Source organism: Heterodontus francisci, chromosome 4, assembly GCF_036365525.1.
Source record: "Heterodontus francisci isolate sHetFra1 chromosome 4, sHetFra1.hap1, whole genome shotgun sequence".
NCBI classification, from domain to species: domain Eukaryota; kingdom Metazoa; phylum Chordata; class Chondrichthyes; order Heterodontiformes; family Heterodontidae; genus Heterodontus; species Heterodontus francisci.
In genome coordinates this window covers 51,729,998-51,754,725 of record NC_090374.1, presented here as the reverse complement: position 1 = coordinate 51,754,725, position 24,728 = coordinate 51,729,998, and the positions used below count along the sequence as shown (strand labels likewise).

The following is a 24,728-nucleotide window of genomic DNA, read 5'->3' as shown; positions in this document are numbered from 1 at the left end:
CCTCCAGGCGCTTACCCATTGTCTCTCGAGACAAGGAGGCCGAAGAAGAAGAAGAAGAAGATGGAAATATCAGACATATACATAGTGTTATGGCCAGGTGGGTGATGGCATTGCTGGTTTCCACTGTTCACCTCCCAACTGACCACAATGCTTTTGTTTAAATTAGTTTTTCAGCCACTGTGTTTTGTTGGCAAAATAAACAGACAATGACAGGTTTTCACATCGGTTTAAAACAGAAGATTAAATATTTATTGAACACTATTCATACACCAAAATGTCAGCAGCACCGCCCGCGCATGCATTCACTCTCTCATGCACATTCAAGAGTAGATAGAAGGGAAAGGGTAAGAGGTGTTAAGTGTTCAAGGTGTAAAAATCTGCTGTTTCAGAAAAAACCTATGGGATTTTCTCGGAAGGTGAGTTTTAAAAATTGCAGGCCTGTTTACTGGCTGTCTGGCATTTGCTGGATTGCTGAAGACTTCTGGTGGTTCACTTCAGTTTGTAGGTGGTGCTGATATTCTTAGTTCAGTTTTCACAAGTGGAGGAGTGGTTTAAAAGGCACTCTTTTCTCTGCTGCAGTTGGCTTTCAACTTGTCTCAGCAGGGTTCAACAGTGATAGCTAGAAAACAAGAAATAGGAGCAGATGTAGACCATATGGCTCAGCGAGCCTCCTTCGCCATTCAACACGATCATGGCTGATCTTGGGCTTCAATTCCACTTTCCTGCCCACTCCCTATATCCCTTGATTCCCTGTGAGACCAAAAATCTATCTACAAGAACAAATTCTGATCTGCATCTGGATCTGATCTCTCTCTCTCTCTCTCTCTCTCACACACAGCTTTGTGCTGAAATTCAAGATGGCTTTCAATGTTGACTGGTTGGAGAGACCAGATTGACATTGATGACTGAACTGGGAAAGACCCTTTGTTCTTCAAAACAATTACCTTTAAAGTTAACCTCATTGTCAGTTTTGCCCATGTGGCTTTGAGTTTCAGTTCCTGATGGGCTGTATAATAGCTTTTGATGGCCCTATTTGATAAGATAGGGGCTGTTCACACTCTATTGCGGTTAAAGGTAGCTGTAGTAATAGAGTCTGGGAGTGCCTTTGTTTTAGCTCGTTTTGTGTATATCTCACATCCATGTGTGATAACCTATCTCAGGTCAATTAGACGGGGTTAATTGGTTTTAGTTCTGGTAAACATGGATGTGTATTTTAGAGCAGGGGTCACGTGACTGGTCCTCCATTTTGTTGACAGCAATTGTACCAGTCTTTTAAAATTGTTCTAATTGTTTTATGACTCTTCAGTTTGTTTCTGCATGTTCATCGCTGAACATCTTGTGAGCATGACATTATACAATCAGCCTCTGCGCAAAATATGCAGCCTGTTGCAGAACAGTCCTCTCTAAATAGTAGGTCTAGGGCTGGTTTTCCTGATTCTCCATCCCCCAGTCACCTGATTAACTCTGGCACTATCATGTGATGACTACATAATTAGACCTTAGCAGTCTGGGCCTGGAAATTCCTGGTTACTGCTCTACTGGAGTGAATGGTTACAATATGGAATATGGGATGCTAATGATTGGCAACTTTAAGAGAGTTCAGCTGTGGATCGTACCAATTCAGTGCCTGCAATGGCAATTTAATACAACTGGTTTTCTGGCAGCAGGGCAGGCATTAGTTCAACAAACTGTGAGGGCACAGAGGTGTTATCATGAGAAGTGGCATCATTTTCCATTTTCATTGCATGACTATCACTGCCATGGGGCTGCAGTTTTGTGGGGGAACAAATGCCAGAAGATCACTGATCCAAGTGAAGCACTATCCAAGGTGGTTGAGTCTAGGGCTGCAGGATGAACATCTCTGAGAGATGTTACTAGTTTTCCAGATGTCTATGAGGAGGTGGAGGCTCAGTTACAGCAGTCAATAAGATGGCCACACATTCTGTGGTTGATTGCAGATGCTTGACAAATTCACAAAAATTAATACTGTCCAACATAATTTGGAAGCTTCCTGGCATCCAGCAATTTCAGGTGCACAGGAAAGTATTTTGATGATGTGAGGGTAAACAACAAGTCCCTGTTGATCTATGGAGAGCGATGGCAAACAAGGAAAAGAATGATGAAAGTGCTGAGGCAAAGGTAGAATCATTACAGGCTGTGCAGAAAGTCTTTTCCTTGGCATGCCTGGTGAGATCATTAAACTTATTTTGGCACTGCTGGGAGATCAAAATTATCCCTATACTTTCAGATACTGCAGGACAGCATATGTTCTGGCATTTCAAGTGCTCATCTAAATATTTCTTGAATGTCATAAGTGTTCCTGCCTCTACCACTCCTTCTGTTCAGGATGATGAAGATCAAGCTTAGGATAAATAACAGGAACAGTTCTCTATACAAAGCTTGATCAACAACTGAAATGGGTTATCAGAAAAGGTAACTGAAAATGGAACACTGCATTTATTTTAAAATAGCCAGCTGAGCATGGAGGGGGATTGGTATTCCTGGAGGATGAGATTGAGTGATTTGAGAGCCTTGTTCGTTTAAACTTGCCTTGTGATCTTATAAAAGTTTTTAAACTTTAACTACAAATAGTGAACACAGGAGTACAGAAAAGGGAGAAATGCAATTTTGATCCACTGGATTTTCACCCCGTTTACACTAGCCAGCAAATTGTGCTCAGGAAGGGGACTCACTGGGGTTTTGTTCAGGTGTTGCATACTAACCTGGCAATTCTGACAGAAGTGCCTGATAGGCCTGATGAGATTTAAACCTGCTGGAGCTCATTCTGAGCTGAGGGAATTCCCTAAAAGTAAGCCGTCCACAAGGTTCAATTACCATTCCCAAAGGAATTGATTGCTACTACAGAGTAGCAGTGTTGCAGAATGGCAGTTCTGATGAGAAATTTAAAAGGATTCTTGCTGACCTTTATCTCCAGGCTAATCCAACCTCTGCCTCTCCCTCACAGTGCCACATGGTACTGCTCCAAAACTGCATAGCCTCTGTGTATCAGGTGACCCTGTTGCGCCAATAAAGATGCTGGTACTTGACCCTATTATTTAATTGACCCTGTTCCCAGGAATAGAGATGGGATCACTAGAAGGTTAAAGTAACTGATTCAAGTTCCAACCCACTGCATTTCTGCTAGTGTAACAGTACCACAGAATTTGTCCCCCACAAAATCTTTCCAGTTATTTTTCTCCCTGCTTTAAAGAATGCTATCCTTTTTGAAGTGCAAAATCAGAAAATATGATTACAAATTCCTACAAATCATTTCAAGCAAAGGAACAGAAATCCAGCTCCAACTGCAGGTTATTTGGTAGCCAATTAAATAATTAACAAATAAATGCTTTTTATAGCTACAGTAAAAATTACAAATATTGTTACACAGTGTTAGCTTTGCATTTGATACAGCATCTGACCTTGAAAAACTTGGCAAATTTCTTGAGCTACTTTTTTGCTGCAGGTTAGGGTGGGGGTGAGGGGTGCAATGCTTAATTGGGGATTCAAAACCCCTACAAGCGCTGCTCTGCCTGTTTTTGCTTGCAGCATGGCAACAGTCTCAGTTTGGCCAATTGTGATGGAGGCTTATGTGTTTTACTGCCTCCTATGGGAGCTTTCAGAATCCATGTCATTTTGTGGCCTGGGTCTTTCAGAAGCATGGAGTTATTTATATTAATAGGTGCCATCTATGGTGGAAGTACCATGCAGTGTCATTGATGGCAAATTACCAAGGTGCATTTCAGACACAAGCCCATGTCCTGATGTCCAAATTACAGCCTATGGAACCACAAATGCTGGATCTTTCCCAAAAATCCCAGACAACTCAGTTGTAAGCCCATAGGGTGAAGGATAAACCACTTTCTGAAACCCCTCTGACTGACTGTACTTTCTATAGCTACCCTGCCCAAACAACCACACTGGTGTCAGGGTTCATATCAGCAAGTCACACCTTGGTCTCCTCCCTGCTTCCACTGGCATCTTCTCCTTCTTCAAGCACCTTAACCTGTTCCAGCCCACTCACCTCTCCTTTAAAATCCTCAATGTTTACCAACCCCCATGTTTCTCCCCGAGATATCCTCCATTCTTTTTTCGCTCAGTTTTCTATACTGAGCGTCTCCTCATTCTCGGTGATTTCTACCTCCAGCTTAGCTCCCCTTGCACTGTCTTCTTTTCACTACTCTTGGTCTCCCTAAACTTCTCCCTCCATATAAATTCTCCCATCCATATTTATCACCGTCCCCCCGAACTTGTCAACTAACATTGTCTCTTTACTCAAGTAGTCTTGATCACTGGTGATCACTTTCTTCTATCTCTTATCACTCAAATCTGCTTACCCATTCCAATTCCTCTTTTTCTACATCTGTCCCTGGAAAAATCTCTGATGCAAGTTGCTTTTAAACTTTGTTTGACCTTCCATTCATCATGATGCCACAGCTGTTGATTTGCTCAACCAAACTCTCCCCTCCACCCTTTAGCCAGCCATCACCAGATCTGTTGGACTACATCAAGTTCTTTTGGGCCTCACTCTCCTCTGCCATAACCACCCACTACTCAAGGATTATCCTGGAGAACAAAGATAACCCTAACTTCTTTTTGTCACTATCAAACATCTCCCGATATGCCTCTTCCCTACTGTCTCTACCCTCACCTCTAACAAGTGTGAGATTCATAGAATTCTTTGTCACCAAGCTAGAGAAAAGCTATGTTCAGCTGCCTCTTTTGGTTTCCCCCTCTTCCCCATCAAACCAAATCTTACCCCATGACCCTCTATGCTAGCACTGAACACACATCTGTTTTCTAGATTCTCCCTCATGACATTTCCAAATTCCTCTTATCCTTGCTCCTTTAACCCCATTTCCACTAGACTAGAATAGGAACATAAGAACTTAAGAAATAGGAGCAGGAGTGGGCCATTTGGCCCCTTGAGCCTGCTCTACCATTCAACCAGATCATGAGTTCTGATGAAGGGTAACTGACCTGAAACGTTAACTCTGCTTCTCTCTCCACAGATGCTGCCAGACCTGCTGAGTATTTCCAGCATTTCTTGTTTTTATTTCAGATTTCCAGCATCTGCTGTATTTTGCTTTTATTTTTGTGACTATAGTGCATTATCCCTCCTTGTCCACCTTGAATCTTCTGCAGCTTCTGGCATGGTTGATCACACTATTCTCAATTATATAGCACCTTTCATGACCTTTCACAAACTTAACTACCTATAGATTCAACAGTTTACTGACCTGTGTTTTCAGGCTCCTTGAATTTACCTTTCATCATTCTTTCTTGCTTCATTTCTATTTCATTCAACATTACTGTAATTGACTCATGCTGTAAAATATACTGAAATAACAAATGAGTAGCTTTGTTCACTGGCATATAGAATACTTAAGACTTGTACTCTTTACCAGACCACTTCAATAAAATATTTCAGACTTATAAAACATTCAACATACTCTCTGTGGCACTTACATGATGTGGATTTTCAGAGTCCTCTGCACTTTGCAAAGTTGATAGAGTTTGCTCATCATCACAAGAGGTACAGTTGTCATTTGAAGGACCTGCAAAATGCATATCACATCTATTTGGAGAGACATCAAACCTAAATTTACCAAACAGTAGACTTTGTTTTCTTCACAGAGGTGGATGCAGTACCTTTAACATGTACCGTGACAGAAAAAGACAAAATCAAATAAGACTGCTAAGTAAAAATGTTTCACAGCAGAAGAGACCTGTTTTCAAACCTCCACTTCACAAACAAATTGCCACATCGCAATGCCATCTCTTGAGCGTTGCCTGCTGACAAATTGTGCCACAGGATGTAGTAAACATTCTGATGACAGGCCATCGAACTGAAATGTTAACTCTGTTTCTCTCCCCACAGATGCTGTCAGACTTGCTGAGTATTTCCAGCATGTTCTGTTTTTATTTTCAGATTGCCAGCATCCACAGTATTTTGCTTTTGTGTTTATAGTAAACCATTATGTCTCCAGATCCTTCCAAACCACCGTTGATCATATGTTAGCTGTTCACAAATTCACCAAGCAAATGAGAAATTTGTAAAGGACAGCACATTAATGACTTGCTGTTAGAAAAAAGACGTCAGCTCAACAGAACACAAAATCTTTCCCAGGTGTCTAGATTTCATAGTAGATGGTACCCATTTAATGTACAGACCCTGGTGCCTGACTTTCATCTCCTGACAGGCAAAGTGCACTACTGTCCTCCACAAGGAATGTCTTGAAGTGCCAAAGGGGGCAATCCTTACACCCACATCATAGCAGCTTGTCTACTTTGCTAACCCTCAAACAGGGATTTGGGGCCCTTCTGCCAGTTTCCACTACATACACAAACTCTGATTCATGCTTCCATATTGGATTCCTTTCAGTTCCTCAGGCTTAGTGACAGCTGACAAAGATTTAAAGGCATGTGAGCAATTATAGTTAAGTGCATTGCCAAATCTGGTTGGATGTATTCCAGGAGGTTGCATTTCATGACTTCCCGTTGACGGTGATCAGTCATTTCAAAATACTTGCCAGCACAGGGCTGGTTATAAAGAAAAGTGGTTTGATTAATCTGCGTTTTAACTCCTTCCTTATTGATAATTACGATCCAGGGCATAGCGAGAGGCATATCTTATGGGACGGGGAAAATAAGTGCTGAGTCTTGATTTTTGTTCACATTTGGTGCTTTATAATGGGAACCTAACACCTGGCCTATACAATCTCAAGCCCATGAAGAGAATGGAGTTCCTTAGCACAGAGAGTCAAAGAAAAGTCACTACCTGCAAAATAGCTTTGTGCAGGAACTAAACTTTGTTTCATCCACACACACATGCAAAGAGGAAGTAAAAAACAGGGAATATAAATCAGATTTAAAACATTGTACAGAAAGCAAAATAAAGATTGGGACATACACATCGGATAAAAGGACAAACCTAAATCGCAAAATACAAACTTCCAAATTTATGTGTTTAACTGTGCATGTGCAGGCACCAGAAGTTGCTGTCTGCTTTACCCAACAATAATGATGAGCAAATACCACAAATTCTGGGCCATTACTTTAGCTCCTCTTCATATTAAAATTAAATCATCTTAGTGCAATCCCTTTGGACCTGATCTCTATGATTGTTGACCTGTTCCACTGTTCCTACAAAGTGCTTTCCCATCACAGGAGCCTGTGTTGTGGAAGTTATTTGATCATCCTTTGAGGGGACTTGAGCTGAGCAGAGACCAGACCCCAGAACCACAATGGTAGCAGTCTGAGCTCCCAACAAAGCTGTCCGAACTGTCATCAGAGGTTCTATCATTGTGGGTTCTACTGCAGTATTCATAGAGCTGACTGCTCGCTCTATGGTTTACTATGGGGTCTCGATGCCTTGCGTGATGATGCCACACAAGCAACAGTTGAGTCCTCCATACTCTGTGCCATCATGCAGGAGCTCTCTGGCAGGTTAACCAGTGCACTTAAAAGGTGTTGGTGTATAGGATCAGTCTTTGAATTTAAGGTTTTGCCTTCAAGATCATCTTCTCTGCCCTCTGCAACATGGCTAGGATACCAACTCTCCCTCCCTGCTTCCTGCACTTTCCCATCACCCTGCCGATACTAGTGCTAGGTGAGTCTCCCAGTGCGGACTCAACTAGCCTATCCTCTGACATACTTGTTATAAGGTCATGTGACACATTGGAATCTTCTGTGATGCTTTCTGCCTGCTCCTCATCCTCAGGGTGATCTAAAGTTTGTTGACCTGAAAGGGAAGAGAGGGACAAGGATTAGGTTTTAGACTAATGAACGATGAGCAGAGACAGATGAGCAGCAGTTGCCATGCTTAATGTGTGAGAATGAGATTTTAGTGAGAAAGGACAGAGTGAAAGGTAGTCAAGAATCCTGGAAGATGCATCCTCCAGCCCAGCCACTTGTGATACTCCTTATCTAACCTATCCCAACAATCTCCATGATTTATTCCTCGAAGAGGATCTGAAAAGATGCTGTGCCACCTCCTGTCACCATCTTCAGATTGCCTGCAGCCGAACTGCACCACCCCTTTAAGAGGTGCAGTTGCCTTTAAATAGTGGCATGAAACTGAAAGCCCTGATTGGGCAAGCTGTCAATCAACAGCAGAACTAATGCAGGCAGCCTACCTATTTAATTATAATGAGGGTTCTCAATTAATTTAACTGTCTTCTCCAGCTCACATGATTAGGCCCTCCCTGCCAGCTTCACAAAGTGCCTACAAAATTTGTACCCCAATATTTGCTTTAATAGTATCCACTTACCTTTAAGTGCACACATCCCTTTAAATTTGAGCTTCGAGCCAGATTTTCCAACATCCTAATGAGGCCAGCTGCTGGCACTAGACAAAAAGCTATCCTGGGACCTTACACTAATTATTTAAATAAACTAACCCTACAAACTACAGCACTGTTACCTACAGTTGTCAACTCTGGTTGGACACATTCCTTGATGTTTCATGAGATGATCTCACATTTCCCATTGCTCAACCCAGTCAAACAGCCTTTTCTCCCCCACATCCTCAATATTTTTATAAGCAACAAACAAAAATGTTGAAAGAAAAATATATACATTTTTAATACCCCTATGATTTTACTTCCAGGTTGCTTGCAGCATTGTCCGGGAGATTAAGCTTTAATTCCAGGAGACTTCAGGACAATCCTGCAGGGTTGGCGACCCTACTGTTATTTCAGTGTGCTGCAGCCAGCTCAGGCCAAGTCGCCAACAATTCCCAGCACAAATCATTTTAATCTCACAAAATGGGAACTAGTGAGCTCTGCACCCCTGAAATCTTGGTCAGGTGAGTTTTGTACCCAATCCTTCCACAGCAGCAGGTTCTCTCTCAGAGCATAGTCAGCAACCAAAATTTCTGACTCCAGCCCAGCATGCCATTCCTACATAGCATCAGGGAGGCATTGGGAGGTGTCTTGTCAAGAAATAATTTGTGGCTCATTATGAGGAAATTTCTACTATAAGAATATTTCAGAATTTCAGTACAGCCTTTCGAAACATACATTTCATTACTCATTGAGCCACTGGAGAACCAACCTGGCTGTTGTTGTTCATGAACAGTCACCTCAGTATTACAATGGGTCTCAAGTAGATCTTTAATCTTATCATCAACAAGTTCATCAAAAGCACTCTTTCCATCTGCATTCTTCTGCTTAGGATCAGCTCCATATTGTAGTAGGAGTTTCACAGCCTAAAAAGATACATCTTCATGAGAATTCTTTCAGCTAAAATGCCAACAAGTTTGGGTAAAATCACTTTGCAGCAACCTCCTTTCTCCACTTATAGATCCAAATTCCATCTTTGAAACTATCAAGTTAAGATCCGAGCCCTGGGTTTTATTGTTCACGGAAAGGACTGTGTTCATGTAATTACAACATCTAAATGCCTGTCAATGGCAATCAAATATTTGATCACCTGCCTCATATACTTTGGAAGGGCAGAAAGTCTGTGTCAATGGAGCACACATTATTAACAAAATAAATGGATTTTGGACTCCTCCAACCACTGATTTTCAGAAAATTATGGTACATAATTCTTCTGCTTATGAAACATGAGGCATTCATCACAGAAAGTAATAATCAATAATTATTTTATTTTAAAAGTAGTCACTCATTAAGTTGGTTAATTTTATACAAGCTTTTGCTTGAAGCACTTAAATCTACTTCCCATCACCACACCTGAATCATCATACTGATGGTTGAGGATAATATCTACAAAAGTAGTAGCCACAAGGGCCCCAATATTACCTTTGAGGCTCATTCAATGCAGGGTGTCTGACATCACATGGGAAAACCAGAAGGAATTTCAGTAGGTATGTCTGTAGCATTTTAACAGCCATCTCATTATAACTTTACCCCTGGGTTTGGTGTTGATTGAGCAGCAGAGGGAGACGTGCTGATCCACAGGATGCAATTGTAACCCCAGCAGAATCATAGGAAGTGTAAGGCACAGGAAGAGGCCACTTGGCCCATCATGTCTGTGCCGGCCAAAAAACGATCCACCTATACTAATCCCACCTTCCAGCATTTGGTCCGTAGCCCTGCAGATTACAGCACTTGGGGTGCACATCCAGACTCCTTTTGAATGAGTTGAGGGTTTCTGCCTCAACTACCCTCTCAGGCAGTGAGTTCCAGACCCCCACCACCCTCTGGGTGAAAATGTTTTTCCTCATCTCCCCTCTAAGTTTTCTACCAATCATTTTAAATCTATGCCCCCTTGTCACTGACCCCTCTGCAAAGCTGAATAGACCCTTCACCTCCACTCTTTCCAGGCCTCTCAAAATTTTGTACATTTCAATGAGATCTCCCTCAGTCTTCTCTGTTCCAAGAAGAACAACCCCAGCCTATCCAATCTTTCCTCATAGCTGCATTTTTCCAGTCCTGGCAACATCCTCGTAAATCTCCTGTGTACCCTCTCTATTGAAATTACATCCTTTCTGTAATGAGGTGACCAGAACTGCACACAGTACTCAAGTTGTGGCCTAACCAATGAGTTATACAGTTCCAGTTCTCTCCTCTTACATTCTATTCCTCAGCTAATAAAGGAAAGGATTCCATGTACCTTCTTAACCACCTTATCAACCTGTCCTGCTACCTTCAGGGATCTGTGGACATTCACTCCAAGGTCCCTCACTTCCTCTACACTTCTCAGTATTTTCCCATTAATCGTGTATTCTTTTGCCTTGTTTGACCTCCCCAAATGCATCACCTCACACTTCTCCAGGTTGAATTCCATTTGGCATTTTTCTGCCCATCTGAACAGACCCTCAATATTGTCCTGCAGCCTACAGCTATCCTCTTCGCTATCTACCACACGGTCAATCTGTGTCGTCTGCAAACTTCTTGATCACGCCCCTTACATTTATGTCCAAATCGTTAATATATACCACCAAAAAGCAGGGGACCCAGTACTGAGCCCTGCGAAACGCCACTGGAAAAGCCCTCCAGTTGCAAAAACAGCCGTCAACGATTACCCTTTGTTTCCTGCCACTGAGCCAATTTTGTATCCACCTTGCTGCATTTCCTTGGATCCCATGGGATTTTATTTTTTTAACCAGTCTGCCATTTGGGACCTTGTCAAAAACCTTGCTAAAATCCATGTAGACCACATCAACTGCACTACCCACATCTTTCTTCCTTGTTACTTTTTCAAAAAATTCGATCACATTAGTCAAACAAGATCTTCCCTTAACAAATCCATGCTGACTATCCTTGATTAACCTGTGCCTTTCCATGTGACAGTTTTTCCTGTCTCTCAGAATAGATTCCAATAATTTGCCCACCACTGAGGTTAGACTGACTGGCCTGTAATTATTCGGTCTATCCCTCGCTCCCTTTTTAAACCGAGGTACAACGTTAGCAGTTCTCCAATCCTCCGGCACCACCTGTATCCAGTGAGGACTGGAAAATGATGGTCAGACTGAATACTGTCTTTAAAGGGTCAATCCAAAGATGGAATTTGGAGGAGTTGGGAGGTTCTGTAAAGAGACAGCAATTATAGAAAATTGACTCAGGATGCTCAAAGGCTGCGCCAAGCTTTAACCATGTGTCCCTTGAAGTACTGCTGGGGGTGTAATATTACTTGTTCCTTTTGTTGTGTGAACTATTGTAAGATTCACAGGACTATAAATAATATCCAAAGAATACGTGGGGTTTTATTATAACTTAACTGGAACATATTTTATATCTATTTATATATACACACACAGCTACTAGAGGAGCACATAAACATGACTCAGTCTGTCAGGCTACACCTATAATTCCCTGGTCATGTGTGATGCGACATCGCTTCCTCAAGTGATTCTTCACTTACAGTCTCTTACAGTGCTCCCACGACAGGGGCAGTGAGGAATCAGAGAGAGATAATCTTGCCCAGCAATGGGAGGAAGAAACCTGCTACTGCTGCAAAGAAAGCTGGTGATGGCCCAGGATGTCGGTAGCAACGGCATTGTGCCACATTCCTGATTTCAGTGCAGAAAGAAATTCTGATGAAGGGTCACTGACCTGAAACTCTGCTTCTCTCTTTACAGATGCTACCAGACCTGCTGAGTATTTCCAGCATTTCTTGTTTTTATTTTATATTTCCAGCATCTGCAGTATTTTGTTTTTATTTATTATTATATAAGAAATTTAACAATCTAGCCAGGTCAGGAAAGGTGAATACAGATGCACATCCACCGACATTCTGATGTGTGTATCACTGCCGCATCCACCGCACAATTCTGCCTCATCAAGTCTACACTATCACATCACTCATTGCATTTACTTACCTTGCAAGCATGCTCACCTTTTTCTTTCTATCCACTTCCTTGCATCAGCATCTATCTATCCACCACTGCCACTCACCCTGATCCTTATGCAATTTGATGCCTCAAGAATAGTCAGCCTCACCAAATCCACTGCATCCATCAGGTGAGCACATGCCATTACAGTCACTCATACGTCTGTTCTTTCCCCCTTTGCAGGGGAAGAGAGCACAGAACATTAGGAAGCAGGAGAGAATCAGAGGTGGCCCTCCGTAGTGTTCAGTTAGCAATTCTCCTATCTGAGTTTCAGCAAGAAATAGGGTTTGCAATGTCTGCGCCACATGCTGCAGCCACAACTGCAAGCTCAGAGCAGGGAAAGTACTGCATTGCCAGTGGCTGTGAAAGTGACCATAGCAATGAACCTTTACACGTCTGGCACTTTCCAGGCTTGGAGTTTGGCATCCATTGATACACAAGGGAGGTCACTGATGCTGTCTATTCATTGAGAGCTAACTGCATTTAATTCTCTCTTAGAGTCATTTACAGCACAGAAAGAGGCCATTTGGCCCATTGAGTCCATGCGGTTCTCTGCAGAGCAATCCAGTCAGTCCCATTGCCCGGCTCCATCCCCGTAGCCCTGCAAGTTTATTTCCTTCAAGTGCCCATCCAATTTCCTTTTGAAATCATTGATTGACTCGGCTTCCACCACCCTTGTGGGAACGAGTTCCAGGTCATTACCACCCACTGTGTAAAAAAGTTCTTCCTCACATTCCCCCTGCATCCCTTGCTCAAGACCTTCAATCTGTGTCCCCTTGTGATTGTACCATTTGTTAATGGGAACAGTTTTTCCTTGTCTAACTTACCTAAGCCTGTCATAATGTTGTTTACCTCCGTCAAATTTCCCCTCAATCTCCTTTGCTCCAGGGAGAACAACCCCAGCTTTTCCAATCTAACCTTGTAACTAAAATTCTCCATCCCTGGAATCATTTTAGTAAATCTCCTCTGCACCCTCTCAAGAACCCTCACATCTTTCCTAAGGTATGGTAACCAGAACTGGATGGAATACTCTAGTTGGGGCCTAACCAGAGCTTTATAAAGATTCAGCATAACTTTCCTGCTGTTGCACAGTATGCCTCTATTTATGAAGCCCAAGATCCCATATGCTTTGCTAACCATTCTCTCAATATGTCCTGCCACCTTCAAAGATCGACACACATGCACCCCCAGGTCCCTCTGTTCCTTCGCACTCTTTAGAACTGTGCCATTAAGTGTATGCTGCCTCATCCTATCGCTTCTGCCAAATTCAGCACCTCACACTTCTATGTATTAAGTTCCATCTGCCACTTGTCCTATTCTGCTAGCCTATCTATGTCATGTTGCAAGTAGTTTGCATCATCCTTACTATTTGCCACTCCTCCAAGTTTGGTAACATTGGCAAATTTTGAAATTATACTCTGCATTCCAAGATCCAAGTCATTTATATGTAGCAAAAAAAGCAGTGGCCCTAGCACTGACACTTGGGGAACACCACTGTCTACCATCCTCCAGTCTGAAAAATAACCATTTATCACAACTATTTTCTATCCTTGAGCCACATTTTTTTATCCAATTGGACACTGACCCTCCTATTCCATGAGCTTCAATTTTGTTAAACAGCCTTTTATCGAAATAAAAACAAGAAATGCTGGAACCACTCAGCAAGTCTGGCAGCATCTGTGAAAAGAGAAGCAGAGTTAACGTTTCGGGTCAGTGACTCTTCTTCGGAACTGACAAATATTAGAAAAGTCACAGGTTATAAGCAAGTGAGGTGGGGGTGGGGCAAGAGATAACAAAGGAGAAGGTGTAGATTGGACAAGGCCACATAGCTGACCAAAAGGTCATGGAGCAAAGGCAAACAATATGTTAATGGTGTGTTGAAAGACAAAGCATTAGTACAGGTTAGGTGTTAACGGACTGAATATTGAACAGCAGCAAGTGGAAACCTGAAAAAAAAAATCAATGTATACAACAGCCACCACATTCCCTTCATTAAAAAATTCAATTAGTTGAGCTCTTTCGCTATCTCCACCCCTACTTCCTTTAGCAACCTGGGATGCAAGTCATCTGGACCAGGTGACGTATCTACCCTAAGCATATTCAGCCTTTCCAGTACCATCACAGTCTCAATTTTTGCCCGAACCATTGCCTCTACTCTTTCTACTTCTACCGACATTTTGTCAGATTCCTCTTCCTTATTAAACACCGATACAAAGAACTCATTAAGCATTCTAGCCTTGGCCTGTGCCTCTAAGCATATATTACCCTCTTTGTCCCTAATAGGCCCCACTCAACCTCTTACTACCCATTTATAATTTACATGCTGGTAGATGATTTTTGGGTTCCCTTTTATGTTGACTGCCATCCTGTTCTCATATTCCCTTCTTGCCAGTCTTATTTTCCTCTTCACCTCCCCTCTCAACTTTTTGTATTTGGCCTGGTTCTCAGTTGATGAATTCACCTAACATGCATCAAACACCCTCTTTTTCCCTTTAATCATAATCTCTATCTCTCTCATCATCCAAGGAGCCCTATTTTTGGTTCCCCTAACTTTCGCCCTTGTTGGAAGGTACCTAGCCTGTAACTGAAGCATCTCTTCCTTAAAGATAACCTATTGTTGCTTTACAGTTTTTCCTGTCAGTCTTTGGTTCCATTTTATCCTGGGTAGATCCCCTCTCATTGCATTGAAATTAGCCCTCTTCCAGTCTAGCCATTCTACCTTAAATTGTTCCTTGCTTTTCTGCATTACAAGTCTAAACCTTATGATACCATGATCATTCTTGTCCAAGTGCTCCCGACAGAAACTTGGTGCACTTGGCCCACCTCATTTCCCAGCACCAGATCCAGCAATACCTCCTTTCTAGTTGGGCTGAGAATACACTGATCAAGGAAGTTTTCCTAAATACAATCCAGAAACTCCTGCCCTCCTTACCCTTTACTCTAGATTTTTCCCAATCAATATTTGGGTATTTAAGTCCCCCAGTATCACATTCTACAGTTCTTTCACATCTCTGTGATTTTGCTGCAGATTTACTCCTCTCGCCATTTGGAGGCCTCTAGAATACCCCTAGTAATGTGATCATAACCTTTTTGCTTCTCAACTCTAACCAAATGGATTACTCCTTAAGGACATCACCTCTTTCAAAAACTACAATGTCTTCCTTAATCAGTACTGCCAGCCAACCTCCCTTTTTCCTTCTCTATCTTTTCTGAACACTTTATATCCTTGTATATTAAGCTCCCAGTCCTCACCATTTTTAAGCCATGTTTCCATTATTGCCACATTATTCCCTATTGCTATTTGTGCTTGTAGCTCAACAACCTTATTCACTACCCATGTATTTACATACATGAATTGTAATCCTGTCTTTGCATTCCTCGTAGCCCTTCTCAGTCTACGCCTATTTAATATGTAACTACTTTCTTCTCTAGTACTGTCCAACATTCTCACATTATGCACCCTATTCCTCTTTTCTACTTCTATATGCTGGTCCCTGCCAATTTAGTTTAAACCCTCTCCAACTACACTAGTGAACCTCCCCATGAGGACATTGGTTCAGTGTTCTTGAGGTGCAACTCGTCCCTTTTGAATAGGCGCCTTCTGCTCCAGAACTGGTGCCAATGACCCAAGAACCTGAAGCCTTCCCTCCTGAACTATGCTTCAAACCACACATTGATCCTTCCTATCTTCCTATTTCTACTCTACGTTCAAAGTCCAACTCTTTAACTTCCTCCCTAGCCCCTGAAAATCTGACCATAGAACCTCAATACCTGCCCTTGCTAGGTCATTGGTACCAACGTGTGCCACAACTTTTGGCTCACTCCAATTCCCGTGTTGAATATCCTGCACCCTCTCCATGATGTCCTTTATCCTGGCACCAGGGAGGCAACACACCATGCAGAACTCACAATGACAGTTACAGAAATGTCTGTCTATTCCTCGACAATGGAATCTCCTATAACAATTGGATTTACACGCTTTGCTGCTCTCTCCTGTACTGTCCCTTGCCCATTGGTTTCATGTTCTGGACTGCACTCCTTCAGAATACTGTTACTCTCAGCAGTCTCCAAAGCTGAGTACCTGTTTGAGAGTGGCACACACCCCGAAGACTCCTGCACCTCCTGCCTTGTCCTAGTCTTCCGGATGGCCACCCACCTAGCATCCTGAACTCTTACTGCCTGTGGGGACTGTACAAAGCAGGAAACTCTCCTGCTCCCTGATGTTCCTCAGTGACTCCAGTTGCCCTTCAAGCTCAGAAATCCTGAGCTGGAGCTGAAGCAGCTGGGGACACTTCCTCCACGGGTGGTCACCCAACACACGTGATGAGTCCTGGAGTTCCCACATGGTACAGGAATTGCAAGCAACAGGTCATAGCTGCCCATCCACAACCTGAAAAAACTCTATTCCCTCTTTTCGAATCTATTTGGTACCTTGTTTCAACTATTAATTTTAATTAATGTCGCTAGACCTGCTCTGTGCTACTAATCATTTATTCACTCACTGTTACACTCATCCTGATTGCAGTTATTAATTTCCCAGTGAAAAGCAGGCAGAGCAAGCATGCAACTTCACTAGGAATACAGGCTTCCCCATGATGCAGGGTGCCCCTGACAGCATGCATTTCCTCAATGTCCAGTTGGTGCGTGACCATGTGCACACATCTGCAGGTCAATGCACAGCATCCTCACAGTGGTCGTGATGCCTTCATTCTGTGTAAACCACTGTGCCACCTGCATTTGAACCACCACAGCAAACCAAAAGATGGATATTGGGTGACAAAGTCTATCCACTAACCATATGGCTGATGACACCAGTACACAACCCAAGAACACATGCATAACATGCATACAATGAAAGACATGGTGCCACATTAAATGTGATAAAGCAGACCACTAGTGTGCTGAAACAATGCTTCCTCTGCCTCAAGTGCTCTGGAGGAACCCTGCAGTACTTGGCAGAGTGCATAACAAGATTCATCATAGAGAAAAAACAGAAGAATACAAGAAAACCTGTTTGCTTATTTTTCCACAATTTTAGAGGTCAACTTTCCTTCCGTTTTCTAAATCTCTCATTTGTCTGGCAGCTCAGTCCTGGCCTCGAACCCCCAATTTGTTATGACCATGCGGTGTGAAGTGGGTGATTCCCACTGTTCAATTACCCCACCTGACCGCATCAAGTGTATTTGTATTAGAGTTAGCCCCTTGGCAATTTATTTTTCAAATAAACAGAAAGCGGCAGGTTTTCTTGTAGGTTTTAAAAACAGAAATCAATTGTTTATTGAATAATACATCTTATCACGAAATTATCGCAACCACACCCACTCATGCATTCGCTCGTGCACACACCCACACATGCACACAAATGAAACAGATAGAGAAGGGAAACAGGAAGGTGGCTTTTAGTGGGCGGAAACCTGTTGAATTCTCTCGGAAATCAAGTTCTCGATGGATGCAGGCCTGAGATAATTGTGGATTTCTCTCTTGATTGAAGCTTCAATTGAAGATGGTGAGTTACTTCTACCGCTCTTTGCTGTGTAATGTAGATGTCGGATTCTGCAGCAGGCAGGTGCTTACTGGCTTGGCCAGAACACAAGCTGTTAGGATATTGCTCTATCTCTCTCCCTTTCTCTGATTGTTCTTTTCAAAGGTAAAGTTGTTATCTCTTACCTCCTGTTAGCAGACACTCTGGTTTCATTCCTATGGTGATTGCACAATGGACGTGGCTACTTCACACCTTCTTTGTTTCAGAAGAAGACGTGCAATTCTGGAATGTTTTAGGATAGGTGTAGGATGGATTCAATTGATACCTCTTAGCTTTGAAGATTTGTCCTTTGTCTTTGACTGTTTGAATACTCAAAAGGCTAATCCCTTTCTCTTCAGCAGGCATTTTGGACCATTCTTCACTTTTTAAAATAAAAGTTCATTTTTTAAAGACAAAGCCTGTTTTCCTAACTCTTCAGAGTTAGTCCATGATTGTTGTATCTGGTGTGCACGACAACAGCAACATGAATACTTGTATAGATAGAATTCAAAATAGCATTATATCATTATTTCATTTTATATATTCTAGGAGAGTTTTTTGATTTCATTCAAATGGGATGGGAGCATCACTGGCAAGTCAAGCATTTATTATCCATCCCTAATTGCACGTAAGAAGGTGATGATGAGCTACCTTCTTGATAACAGAGAGGAGTTCATAGTCAACCACATTGCTGTAGGTCTGGAGTTACATACAGGCCAGACCAGGTAAGGACAGCAGATTTCTTTCCTGGTTTTTATGATAATCCAGTAGTTACATAGTCACCACTACAGACACTATCTTTGCTTTCCTGATTGATTTAACTAACTGAATTTAAATTGAATGGCTGTGGTGCACTTTGAACTCATGTCTCTGGATCATTAGTCTGGGGAGAGGGACAAATAATCCTACCAGTAGACTGAAGTCCAAGAGAAAATTAAAGGACTCCTAAGAGCCCCCTTGTGGAATCCCAGTCACCTCAGAATCACCAGTCTCAACATTGAGCAACCCTCTGGCTTTAATGGCAATGAGGCATGCTCTACGAATCTTACAACTTAATGTTGAGGGCCAATCGGCCCCCAAGTGAAACCTCATTGGATGTCTTGTTACCCAACACTCCATCGACATCATTTGCCTACAAGAGACCCATACTAGAACTGAAGAAGCAGGTCGCTATTACATCAAAGGCTTGATCTACTGTGCTACTCCCCTCATGGTAAACACGGTCATACCACCTATGTCCAGCCTCACATTGCTGATGCAGCCGCCCTGTCATCAACCACGTTCTGTAACATCATTCCGGGTGGCAGTTTCCATGACCGGAATTTTATGGCCCCCCAACGAGTGGGCTGGTGGGGGGGTGGGTGGGGCAAAAAATTGAGTTGGAGGCAGGAGGGCATTCCCGACCCCCACCCACCCCCGCTGCAAATTTACATGGGGCGGCAGCCAGAAACAGCCTTTCCGTTCCAGGTCAATCAAAGCCTTTAAGTGACCAATTAACTGCCACAGGTATTTTACCCTCGGAGGCCGGACAACAAAGGCCCCAAGAATCCCACCTGGTAAAACCAGGGCGCCCTTCTTGCGGGCTGGGGGGGGCCCTCCTGGTTGGGCACCGTGTGCCCCATGGAGGGCCGCTCATGAAGCCCCAACTGCCCCCAACGCACAACACTCCCCCCAACTGATCTCCTTGCCTCACTGGGGCCCGGCCAAGTGTCCCCGGTGAGGCCATATAAACCTACCAGAGTTCCAGGGCCGTCCTTCCTGTTGCCTCTGATTTGCTGGGTGTAGCAGTGGCTGCCAGTGGCGCTGCTGGGACTAAGAGCTGTTGGCCCGCTGATTGGCCAGCAGCTCCATTAGGCGGGACTTCCTGCCTCAAGGAGGTGGCAGTCCCGCCCAAGACCACTTGAGGGCCTGGGGAGCGAAAAATCCTCGCCTGGCTCCAAAGGCTTGGTGGAGGTGGGCTCGCCACCGACTTTATGGCTGGTGGGCGGGGCCTCCCGCCCAATGTAAAATTCCGGCCCTTATTGCAAACGTGTACAAGCCTCCAAGTGCCAGCTGAGAACAGCACTTTCTGCCAATACTGCCTCACCCAGCCACCTACATGGGAGACTTCAACAGCTACCACACAGACTGGGGTTACTCAGTACCAGACAGAGATGGTGAACAGCTCCTAGAGTGAGCCTCCAGAAATGACTCCACCCTGAAACACAATCCCAAGCAACTGGGAACACTCCATTCAACCAGATGGGATCGGAAATACTCACCTGACTTGTGCTGGGTCAGTTCCCTTGATGGTCACCCTCAACCAGCACAGTGCCTAGTTCTGGACGACTTCCCACATAGTCAATGCAGGCCATCATTCATTTACATTGTCCTTTGCCTTCCAATCATCAACAGTGCAAGGAAGATGCAATGGAACTTCCATAAAACAGATTGGCGAAAATACAGTGAAACCATGGACCGCATAATTGTAACTATACCTATCTATAATATACCTGTGGAAGAATTATATAACTGCTTTTGTGGTGCCATTCACAAAGCTGCTTGCACAGCCAACCCTAGTGGCTACCAACCCATCTATGTCCCATGCCTTGATACCGAGAGCGCAGCACTCCTAAGGAATATGAATCATCTCGTGACCCTGGTACAGCAGACCACCTTATCAAGTCTCTCAGTTCTGCATGCCGTGCTAGACGAGAGGAAACAACAGCAGGGTTTAATTTCACTCATTCCAGTCGGAAGTACTGGAGCCTGATTTGCCGCCTTGCAGCAGCCCAAAAATCGCCTGTACTAAATCACCCATCAGTCACCCCGAACCAAGTTGCTATCATCTGCTCCATGTAGCGAGGACACCATTGGAAAAGAAAACAAAACGCATCATCTGTAATGAACTGAAAAATCAACTGCAGCAACATGCAGAATATGGCAGTCCTCATCCTTTCAAGATCACAGAACTGGAGAAAGCATTAAGGGACCTGAGATGTGGCAAAGTATCAGGATATGACAACATTGCACCAGAATTCTTGAAGCAACTTGGCCCCTGTGCTCGTGTCTGGCTGACTCAGTTCTACACAAGAATAATCAGCTCAAACTCACTCCCAAAGGTGTGGAGCACGGCAAAAATCATTGCCATTCCAAAACCCGGAAAAGATATCATATTGGCAGCCAGCTATCGACCTATTTCACTACTGTCTGTGTGCTTTAAGATCTTTGAGGGTCTCATCCTGCAAATGCATAGCTCCAGAAGTAGAGACCATCCTTAATATCAACCAAGCAGGTTTCCGTAAGGGGCACAGCACATGTGATCAAGTTCTGGCACTCACCACCTACATCAAAAATGGCTTCCAAAAGAACCTGAAAACAGGCATTGTGTTACTGGCCCTCACAGCTGCCTATATGCTCCTAAAGCTGTCCAGAGTGCTTCCAACATGGGTCAAGACAGTTGTAGAAACACTCCTTCACAACAGACGATTTAGAGTCCACCTTGGACAAGGGACAGCGCATGGAAAAGACTGGCCAACGGACTACCACAGGGCTCAGTGCTAGCCCCAACACTGTTCAACATATATACAAATGACCTGCCAACAACCGCATCTCGCAAGTTCATCTATGCTGATGACATCTGTTGTGCTATCCAAGCTCCATCCTTCTGCACCCTGGACCAGATCCTTAATGAAAAAGGGAGGTAGAGAGAAAGCAGGGAATTATAGACCAGTCAGCCTGATGTCGGTAGTGGGGAAAATTCTAGAGTCCAATATCAAAGATTGTATAGCAGAGCACTCAGAGAACAGTGGTAGAATCGGGCAGAGTCAGCATGTTTACGAAAGGGAAATCATGCTTGACAAATCTACGAGAATTCTTCGAGGATGCAACTAGTAGAGTTGATGAGGGGGAGCCAGTGGATGCGGTTTATTTGGACTTTCAGAAGGTTTTCGACAAAGTTCCACATAAGAGATTAGCATGTAAAATTAAAGCGCATGGGATTGGGGGTAGTGTATTGCGATGGACAGAAAATTGGTTGGCAGACAGGAAATAAAGAGTAGGGATAAATGGATCTTTTTCCAAATGGCAGGCAGTGACTAGTGGGGTACCATAGGGATCGGTGCTCGGACCCCAGCTATTCACAATATATATTAATAATTTAGATGAGGGAACTGAATGTAATACCTCCAAATTTGCAGATGACACAAAACTGGGTGGGAGAGTGAGTTGTGAGGAGAATGCAGAGAGGCTTCAGGATGATTTGGACAAGTTGAGTGAGTGGGCAAATGCATGGCTGATGCAGTATAATGTGGATAAATGTGAGGTTATCCACTTTGGTAGCAAAAACAGAAGGCAGATTATTATCTGAATGGCTATAAAATGAGAGAGGGGAATAGGCAGTGAGACCTGGGTATTCTCGTATACCAGTCGCTGAAGGTAAGCATGCAGGTCCAGCAGCCGGTAAAAAAAGGCAAATGGTATGTTGGCCTTCATGGCGATAGGATTCGAGTACAGGAGAAGGGATGTCTTGCTGCAATTATACAGGGCATTGGTGAGGCCACACCTGGAATATTGTGTGCAGTTTTGGTCTCCTTATCTGAGGAAGGATGTTCTTGCTATAGAGAGAGTGCTGTGAAGGTTTACCAGACTGATTCCTGGGATGGCGGGACTGACGTATGAGGAGAGATTGAGTTGGTTAGGATTATATTCGCTGGAGTGCAGAAGAGTGAGGGGGGATCTCATAGAAACCTATAAAATTCTAACAGGACTTGACAGGATAGATGCAGGAAGGATGTTCCCGGTGGTGGGGGAGTCCAGAACCAGGGGTCATAGTCTAAGGATACGGGGTAAACCGTTCAGGACTGAGATGAGGAGAAATTTCTTCATCCAGAGAGTGGTGAGCCTGTGGAATTTGCTACCACAGAAAGCAGTTGAGGCCAAAACATTGTATATTTTCAAGAAGGAGTTAGATATAGCTCTTGGGTCTAAAGGGATCAAAGGGTATGGGGAGAAAGCGGGAACAGGTTACTGAGTTAGATGATCAGCCATGATCATAATGAATGGCAGAGCAGGCTCGAAGGGCTGAATGGCCTACTCCTGCTCCTATTTTCTATGTTCCTAAGACATTACCAAGTTGATGGACTACTGCAGCATATGGTGCCTCACAATGAATCCCTCTAAAACCATAGTGTATAGTGTATTTCACCTCCACAATGCCAGTGCCAAAAAAGAATTGCATATCTACATGGATAGTCAGAGTTTAAAGCATGATCCCAACTGAACATACTTGGGAGTGACTCTGGATAGGACTTTGTCCTTCCAAGAGCATCTGAAAAAAACAGCAGCAAAGCTCAAAACCAGAAATAACCTATTAACCAAACTTGCTGGATCTACATGGGGTGCTGCTGCCACAACACTCCGGACCTCAGCACTTGCCCTATCATACTCAACAGCAGAGTACTGTGCACCTACCAGGCATAGGTCATCACGCACATCTTGTTGATAATTGAATGCAACAATGCACATCATAACTGGAACCCTCTGCTCAACAGCCCTCGCCTGGCTGACTGTCCTCGCAAACATCAGTCCCCCATACACCACTCGACTGACGAAAACCCAGAAGCTGGTTGAAACCATCCATGCTGCACCTCACCTGCCACTCCATAATGACATGTTCAATCCACCTACTGCCTGCCTTCCATCTCAGCATCCCCTAAGGAGCAACCTTCCTGAGGAAGATCTACCAGCAGGCATCCTTTGAATCAAGGAATGGGAAACACAGGAAGTCACTAACAAGTTGCTTGTGACAAACCCCATCTGTCGAATGGCAGGCTTTGAACTACCATGGCGAGAGTGGTCCTTGCGAAATAGGTTCAGGACAAGCCAGGGCCCCTGCGTAGCCAACCTCCACTGTTGGGGCCTCAATACAAACCCCTTATGCATTTGTGGAGAGACACAAATAATGCTGCATATTACCAAAGAGTGTCCCCTCTATAGACTAAATGGCGGACTAATCACCTTAAATTCAGAAAATGGAGGAGGCTATCGCTTGTCTCTGGGGCTTTGCATTCACTAAATAATTAGTCAAGGCCGCCGGATTACTACTCTAGTAATGTAACCACTACGCTATAATTTTCATTAGTCATTAGATACTCGGGATCAGACTCCACTCAGGATTGTCCGGTGGTCACTGCGGCCGTCAGCCAAAGAAGTGGGTCCTGAACTCCACATTCATCACAATTGCGTCCGCCCGCCCCCACCACTGAGCCCACTCCAAACTCCCTTTTGTGACTTACCTTTGGACTGGCTGGCAAAGAAAGTGGCCCAACAATCATGAACTGCAATGCCTAAGCTGCTTGTGGTGGCAATTTGCACATAAAATGCGAATTAGTCCTAAGACCCAATTTCAGGCTGGCCTTGAGCCTCTCAATTCAGGTGAGCAAAATTCTGTTGCGTATTCTCTATTTAATGAGCTTCATAATTTAGTAATTATTACATTAATATTTTAACAGGTATTACTGTGAGCATTTGGAACAATGGAATCATCCTGGTGGAAATTCCTTCAGGCTAGTTTTCGAGCCTTAAATGGATTTGGCACATTGCACCTTAGGCCTCAATAACAGTATTCAGATGAGCTGCCATTAGCAGTCACAGTTCCACAGGCATCTTGCCCATTTTAAAAAGGTGAATACCAGCTCACTTGCCTCAGGGATTACAGCGGCAAGTGGAGGGGGCGTGGGGTGCGGCAATTGTGTGAACTGTGGAGGTGGAGGAACATTCCTGCTTCTCCTGGCTCCATAGAAACATTCTAAAATTCTTTTTGAAAAAACTAAACTTTTAGTAGTAGTCGCTGTTATAAAGGGGCACAATACCTCATAATGAGACCCACTCAAAGCATCGTGCAATGGTAATATGCCGTTCATTCCTTGG

At 43.7% G+C, this 24,728-nt stretch overlaps 1 protein-coding gene across 2 annotated transcripts; it reads right to left on the bottom strand.

The window, feature by feature from the left end:
* Positions 1–312: 312 nt before the first annotated feature.
* On the bottom strand, positions 313–24,728 carry LOC137368669 (ankyrin repeat domain-containing protein 31-like). Of its 2 annotated transcripts, XM_068028816.1 has the most exons (6): positions 24,671–24,728; positions 9,055–9,208; positions 7,655–7,741; positions 5,467–5,555; positions 5,238–5,337; positions 313–619 (listed from the first exon to the last, which is right to left on the bottom strand). In XM_068028816.1, exons 1-6 carry the CDS (start codon positions 24,719–24,721, stop codon positions 597–599), a joined length of 504 nt encoding a protein of 167 aa, XP_067884917.1. In that variant the 5' UTR covers positions 24,722–24,728; the 3' UTR covers positions 313–596. The 2 variants fall into 2 exon arrangements, with proteins under 2 accessions (XP_067884917.1, XP_067884918.1); XM_068028817.1 differs by lacking the exon at positions 5,238–5,337.

What these genes read in the sequence shown, in the direction of transcription:
- LOC137368669 (XM_068028816.1), bottom strand. Translation starts at nt 24,721, where the DNA reads ATGAACGGCATATTACCATTGCACGATGCTTTGAGTGGGTCTCATTAT. An exon ending in GTCACATGACCTTATAACAA is followed by an intron (nt 5,556 to 7,654) that starts GTATGTCAGAGG and finishes TGCATTTTGCAG; the next exon opens with GTCCTTCAAATGACAACTGT. An exon ending in CAAGGAGCCTGAAAACACAG is followed by an intron (nt 620 to 5,237) that starts GTCAGTAAACTG and finishes CTTGTTTTCTAG; the next exon opens with CTATCACTGTTGAACCCTGC.